General features: G+C 37.6%; 1 protein-coding gene across 3 annotated transcripts in view; it reads left to right on the top strand.

The window, feature by feature from the left end:
* The first annotated feature begins 3842 nt into the window (after nucleotides 1-3842).
* Nucleotides 3843-7576, top strand: part of ATRX (ATRX, chromatin remodeler) — a 77186-nt gene continuing 73452 nt past the window's right edge. Inside the window, exons 1-3 of one of the 3 annotated variants that reach the window (XM_009276421.2) lie at nucleotides 3843-3869; nucleotides 3966-4078; nucleotides 7265-7320. In XM_009276421.2, coding sequence (XP_009274696.1) covers nucleotides 7300-7320 — 21 coding nt within the window. In that variant the 5' untranslated portion in view covers nucleotides 3843-3869; nucleotides 3966-4078; nucleotides 7265-7299. Of the gene's footprint in view, nucleotides 3870-3965; nucleotides 4079-5838; nucleotides 6236-7264; nucleotides 7321-7576 lie in introns of those variants that run through there. The other 2 variants (XM_009276413.2, XM_009276445.1) reach the window with 2 other exon arrangements.

Genomic DNA, 7576 nt, shown 5'->3' with positions numbered 1-7576 from the left:
TCTATCGGACATGGGGGAAGCTTCTAGCAGCTTCTCACAGAAGCCACCCCTGCAGCCCCCCCACTACCAAAACCTTGCCATGCAAACCCAATACAGGTAAGCACATACAAGGGGACAGCAGTCAACAGCCAGGTTGAGTTAAGTATGTTGTGTCTAGATTAGGACAGCACCTGTCCCTTCGTTTTCTTCTTATATATTCTATTGATTTGTAGAATCATTTAGCCTAATACGTGGTTTTCCTAATACGTACTCTTTTTTATCCTAGTAAGGGCCAGGCGTTTACTGTTTAAGATTACAGCACTTGCTCTGAATTTAGGGAAGAAATGGTATTCTTATAAGATAGGTAGTTTCCCAAGGTCACAAATCAGGTTCATGGCCAAACCAATAATAGTAGGACACCTTTCATTCCTGTTTTAATTAGGCTAAACAGTGTTGAAATAGCTCTAGACTGATGGTGAAGCCATTTGCTTAGAACATGCAAGCCTGAAAACACTAGTAAATAGTGTAGAGACTGTTGCTATATAGTAGAGGGAGACTGCTTGCTTCACTTAGTGCTTCTGAAATGGTTCTAAATTTTTAGGCTCCTATGTTTTTTAAAAAAACCACACATTTTAAAGGTTGTGATCAATTTAATAATGGATGGGTCTATTAATATATTACAAAGAATAAGGATTTTGCAGTAGAAGTTCTAAAAAAGATCATAGATAAAATATTCTCAACTATAAATGCATGTCGTAAAATTGCTTTTGTACAAAAACAGGTAAAGCATTGCCCTAAATTAAAATTTCTTTGTGGTGAGGTATAGGAAGTATAACACCTTTACTTACATTTCATAGAATCATAATGGTTTGGGGGTTGGAAGGGACCATAAAAATCATCCTAGTTCCAACCCCCCTGCCATGGGCAGGCAGGTTGCTCAAAGCCCCATCCAACCTGGCCTTGAACACTTCTAGGGATGGGGCATCCACAGCTTCTCTGGGCAATCTTGTGCCAGTGCCTCACCACCCTCATAGTGAAGAATTTCTTCCTTACCTCTAATTTAAATCTACCCTCTTTTAGTTTAAAGCCATTCCCCATTCCCCCTTGTCCTATTGCAACAGGCCCTGCTAAAAAGTCTGTCCCCATCTTTCTTATAAGCCCCCTTTAAGTACTGGAAGGCTGCAGTAAGGTCTCCCCGAAGCCTTCTCCTCTCCAGGCTGAACAACCCCAACTCTCTCAGCCTTTCCTTGTAGGAGAGGTGTTCCATCCCCCTTGCTGAGGGCTCCAGAGCTGGACGCAGTGCTCCGGGGGGGTCTCAGCAGAGCGGAGTAGAGGGGCAGAATCCCCTCCCTCGACCTGCTGGCCACGCTGCTTTGGATGCAGCCCAGGATACGACTGGCCTTCTGGGCTGCGAGCGCCCATTGCCGGCTCATGTCCAGCTTTTCATCCACCAGTACCTCCAAGTCCTTCTCCTCAGGGCTGCCCTCAGTCCATTCTCCGCCCAGCCTGTATTTGTGCTTGGGATTGCCCCGACCCATGTGCAGGACCTTGCACTTGGCCTTGTTGAACTTCGAGGTTTGCATGGGCCCACCTCTCAAGCCTGTCAAGGTCCCTATTCCGTAATACAGGCTTATGGTACAAAATGTTGAATAATCAAGAGGAAAAGCAGGTTGAGAAGACTTTGTAGTATTAGTTTGTAGATTTTTTTTTTTTTTGGTTGTTTGTCAGCATGAACATTTTGCTCTGAAAATGATAATTTATGGCTAGTTAGGATAAGAGTTAATAAATGGTAGTAGATAGCGTACCAAGTGTTAGTCACAAACACACATGCATACTATTCTGAACTTGTTTTCTATTGAGAACAATAATGTTATAACTCATCTGTAGTTCCCATTTTCTTTTCTAAAATGCTGTTACCAAAACAAGTTATTTATAAACTAAATGAGCAGAATTCCACATGTGGGGTTTTTTGTTTTTGTTTTTACTACCCAAAATGTACTTTTTTGTGGCCTTTCTAAATGTGCATTAGTTCTTCAGACCATCTGGAATGGATATAAAATCTTCTTATGTACTTTTACTGTCAAATAATTCTGAACAACTCTTTAATTTTTTTTTAACTTAATGTGAATAAATTGTCATTAAATCTCCTTTCTAAAGTAGAGCATGCAATCTGTTAAAACTGAAGTGTACTGTTATCATCTTCTGTAATGTTTTCCAAGTATGCCCTCCATCCATGACAAAAAGGGATGCCCAAGTTTAGGGACTGGCAGTTGTGTAGCAGCATGAGTCCAGTAATTAGAGGGAAAGACTTTTAGACAGATTGAGAGAAAAATTTTAAGATACACTTGAGAGTAAAATAGGCTTTGTTACACTCTTTCAAAGTTGCTCAAGTGAGTGATGGTATGTATGTAGTCTCAAAAGAAAAGTGTCCTTTACTCATGCAGAAAATCTTCCCATTACAAAATGCTGTTTTGTTTTATTTTGAGTACTTCAGAAGATTTAAAGAAATTACAGATTTTTTTTTTTGAAATGGATGTTTTATGCTGCTTTATATGGGGTTATTTTCACTGGTTTAAATAGTCATTTGCATTAATGTGATGATATCCTTTCACTCATTGCTCAAGAGAGCGCTCACCTGCATGTCCTTCTTAGAAAACAAGTGATTTTTTTTTTTTAGCAATAACAGTTAAATTGAAAGTCAGAAGTTAATAAATTCATGTGTTCAGAGAAATAGTAGAGATGGTAAAGGTGAGTGGATTGAGCTTCTGATAAATATTCAAAAGTTCCTACAACCCGTAAAACAGGGACAGAAAATCTTCTTCGTGCTATCAGAAGACTATTTTGAAACTAATGGGGAGAAAAAAAGTGAAAAGGATGGAAGCCTGTATCCTTTAACTGGGTTAGCTTATGAAGGGGGTAGTGTAGTTCAGCAGTTTGAAAGCCTGTATCTAGTAGCAGATAAGGTGTGATGACTCAGACATGTCAGCTGGCAGATTTGAGAGGACTGATAGCATCCAGGAGGGAAGCAGTGACGAACAGCTGAGAGTGGTAACTGTCGATACAGGGGGGTCTGAACGGGTGACTGCCCTTGGTCTCAGCGTGCTTGCAGCTAGAAAAAGGCACTCGTCTCAGGAAATTGTAGAAGCTTTGGGAGGAGAAAATCTGAAATAAACAGCGTAAAATGAGAGGGGAATAACATGTAGATTATGAAGCGGTATAGCTTTTTAACAAAAAGCATAGGATAAAGGTGTTGCCTTTTTACTGTAATGAGCATATATACAAGACTAACAGTTCCTGATGTCTGAAACTGCCTAGTGAAAATTCCCAGGGTAATATTTTTTTATAAATTAATTATGGCTACTCATACAAACAGATCAAGAAACTATCTGATCCTACATGGTGGTTTTTTGACAAAATTAACACAGGATGCACAGTGTATATGTACATGGCTGATTTAATACAAGCTTTGCATAAGCATGTAGATCTGTCACACTCAATCGACCTGTTTGTTTCTAAGGTTATAGGTGAAATTTTGCTATTATTTCTAGTGTTTTATATCCCCAAAGGTTACATTTTTGGTAATAAAATTTCATTATTTTTACCTGTTCAGCCTCTGACAAAGTAGAATCTTAAATTAATTTTTCACTACCTTCATGTCATAGCAGCATTACCACTCAGACTTTCTTGAATTTTGTAAATAATTTTAAACAGTAAAACCTATTTAAAATGGCTTTTTATTATTACTGTTAACAGAGTCCTTAGTGCTTTTTTGTCAATAAGGCTGCACCTGTTATTTTACTCGGGGTTTAACAAAATTGTATGGTTTTTATTTACTTTCATATTCTCTTGCAGAAGCAAATATATTAGCAATAACTGAGTTTCTTTTGTAGGTGTGTATTAATTGAGATTAAAAATAATTTCTTTCAAGCTTGCTAAATTAGAGTGAGATGTATAGGTAACGTCAAGTTTTACCTGTATTTTAACAGTGAGAGCAAGTTGAATACATTGGTGCAGAAACTTCATGACTTCTTGGCTCACTCATCGGAAGAATCTGAGGACGCAAACTTTCCTCCAGCATTATCTAAAAACAAAACCATAAGTAAAAAGACATTTTATGTTTTTATTTTTAATGTATATATGATTCTGAAGTTAAATAACTTTGTGTTGTTGTTTCACTATATCGCACTTCACTAGGGCAATTATGCAAAGTCCTAATGAGACTTTTAAGTGGTGATATCTTAATAAATATACACTGGGCCTTTGATACAATATTTCTTTCAGTTCTGAATCTTTTCCAAATGTGAAAAAAAGCTAATCCTACTGGTAATTTACCTTCTAGGAAACATGAGATGGCAAACATGCATGTATTTGGTGTGGTAGGGGTTCCTTGTTCAGTTTTCCTGAATGTGTAAGTGCAGTATCTTGTTTTCTCTGCTGAAGTAAAGCTTTTGCAGTCCTTGTAGTTATGGAAGAAGTTCTGGAGATTATGCTTTAATGATTATTTGAAAAAGATTTCTACATGTAATCTGGAAACATTTGAAAACAAAATAATACTTCTGAAAAATGTGGAGTCTACACTAGGTCAAATTTGGTATTAGAAATTTTTACTTCCAAGTTAGAAGTAGGTAACAAATTTTAAACACTTTGTTTTGATTACAGTCATAAAAAGTGAATTTTTTTCGTAACAGTACTGAATAAAATTTGTTTCCAAATTTAACTAGGTTAAATCTGTTTCCTAGTTTAACTAGGACTGGATACAGGTGCAAAACCTTTCAGTCTCTACTGTTTAATGAGCTAAAAGTTGTGCTGAAGTGATAGAGTGCAGGAGAATGAGAGTGTGTTGGCTGTGTTACAGAGTTTTTATTTTCAAACTCCTGTTGTCCCAAGTAATAAACTTACATGGGTTTTCTGGTGTGCAGTTACTATTTTTTAATGTTTTGTCTTGAGAGAGAGTCTGCTGCCATGTGGTGCTCACCTCCTTGTGTCAGCATCAAACTGAACTGTTAACATAGGAAAAAGAAATTATTCATGTTATACTTCAGCAGAATAATAAACTAAACTGTGATGCAGATGCATCTCAAAGTGAAATTTTGCTGAGGAGCATACTGGGGAAAAAGAAATCTTTTCCCTTTATCCTGTGTAGTTACGAAGTAGAATTTGGCTCCTTGCCTTAAAGTACAGATTTACTTTGGAACAGGAGTACACTCACTAATTAATAGCAGACATGTTTCAGTGTTGGTTTTGATATCTCGGATTTTATTTCTTGAAAAAAAAATATATTAAAGTTGAAAAGTCAATAATTAAACACTTAAATATTAGGAAATGCCAGAATTAACTGTGCAAATTTACTTCCCCTCCCAACTTTCTGTGCATAATGACAGTGTCTTTAGCAACTGTGCTATTTTTTTTTTATTTTAATCCACAGAATGCTCATTCAGTGTACAAGTGATAGACATGATTAGGGCCAAATCAGGTTTATATAGTAATGGAACTCGTTTTGTTCCAGCATTTGGAGGATACGTGAACTACTAGGTAGAGTGTTGTGAGGAGGGAGATGATGATGAAGATGGTTAAGTGTGGCTCAGGAGAGTTGGAACATGTCCCTTCCACACACACAGGTCAACTAAAATATGAAGCAGTTGCTTGCTGAGCACTTCCATCTTGTGCACTGCTGAGGAGCTGAATTGTACCATAATGCTTATGCGTTAGGAATGATAAGTAAAGTGAAATTGCACTGGCAACTTTCATTCTGGCTTTTCTTAATTGTCGAGTTCTTGATTTTACAGCCTTAATGATGTTTCTTTATCCTCTCTGCATTCGGATCGGATGTCTCCCTCCTCTACATTGCGCGGGTGCTAGCAGGAGAATCACTGAGAGCGTAGGAGAGACAGACTTCCTGCTGTCGTTTCAAGTGACCAGCCCCTGCCCTGGAGCAGCAGTCACAGGCCTGCGCTCTCATAGCCCTGAAGTGGATGGAGCATGTGCAGTTGGGTCAGCACTAGGAGCTGTGTGGGGATGCAGCGTGCTCGGTCATTCTATGGGGATGGCACATGTACAGTCCAGTCACACGTAGAAACTGACAATGCAGCACGTTCAGTTGCGTTTGGGAATAGCGCCTGTGCAGTCTGGTTAGCAGTCTGAATGCAGAATCTACAGAGATTGTAGCTGACAGAATCAAAGAAATCTCTACCGAGCATGTACAAACTGATATTTTCCATGGATTTATCATTTGGGCAAAATTGGTCAAGAGTAGAAGGTGGGTAGCGTCTGGTCTCCAGAAGAAATGTCACCCTTCTTCCAAATTTCAGGTTCCTTCCTCAGAATGGGGGAATGCCTCTAATATTCCAGAGAAGAAATTTCAGGTACTTAAAAGGGCCAAAAACTTTGTTTCCATTTTTTATTCCCCCCTACCTTAGCCTCACATGCAGAAAAGGCTGGATAATTTTGGCTGAAATTTACCCAGAGAATTCAGCCTAGGTCAAATATCCACCATTAAATTTTCTAATCAAAGTGATTTAATTTTTTTTTGAAGTGTAAAAGAAAATTGTTTGTTTTTCCCAAAACTGAAGTGAAAGGATATAGTAAGTTGCAGTGCTAGCAGTCTTATGTTAAAATCACAAATGGTTGTGATACGTAGCCTGTAATTATACTGCCACTTCACTTGCATGTTTCTCAGTAGTGCAGCTATTCAAATACTGCTATTACTAAGCCTTTTGAGCAACTTCATACAAGTATCATAGAATCACTGAACTTGAAACTTTCCCTTCCGTTACCTGGACTGGTGGATGGAACAGATACTAGTAGGTTGCATGTCTTTAGGTTTTATATTCCACAGTTCCCAAGATCGAGAAATGGGAATTCTCTATCATACCCTGTATCAAATGGGATTTTTGTCTGTGGTTCCATGATCCCAGATTTAATACTGTGTTTTTAATGTCAAGATGTGTAAGAGAAAATACTTAGAAGTAACTTCTTAGAGATTAAAAAAATGCACTATGTTACTTCTGCATATACAGTTGCACTTTCATTTCTTCAGTATTTCTTCACCAATGGGAAGGCTGTCTTTCAGCCTATCGGCAACTTAACTGAAAGTAATTTCTAAATGATTTCTGTAAAACTTAGGCCGTACAGTGGATTGTGTTTTGTTGTGCAACAGATTGTCTCTGAAAGTCACACAGTCATCTTTATTCATGCTGGTGAAACATAAACAATGCTATGATGTATAATGTGAAGAACTTTTAATATTTCTTGCATTTCAGTGGGTTCCTTTAACTTCTCTCCATAGGTAAAAGTAGAGAACCTAAAAGTAGTCCAGCTTCAATGGAGAACAATAGAGAAGAGGTAGGAATAAAAATGCTTTTGAATTTTAGTTGCATGACTGGTGCAGAATGGCTAGTATAGGAAATGCTGAGTTCACTTTGTTGCTTTTACAATAAATACTTAAAGAATATTGTCAGCACCATGCAGTAGAAGTCATCATATCTGCTGAATAGAAACATTACCTGTAAAATATTTTAAAATAAATTTAAAATTAAATTTTAAATTTTGAATGATACTTTGATTTAGGCATATGTAAGTAATCCTGTTTCCTCCCCCC

Source organism: Aptenodytes forsteri, unplaced genomic scaffold, assembly GCF_000699145.1.
Source record: "Aptenodytes forsteri isolate BGI_AS27 unplaced genomic scaffold, ASM69914v1 Scaffold107, whole genome shotgun sequence".
Classification (NCBI taxonomy): domain Eukaryota; kingdom Metazoa; phylum Chordata; class Aves; order Sphenisciformes; family Spheniscidae; genus Aptenodytes; species Aptenodytes forsteri.
This window is presented reverse-complemented; position numbering and strand designations above follow the sequence as displayed.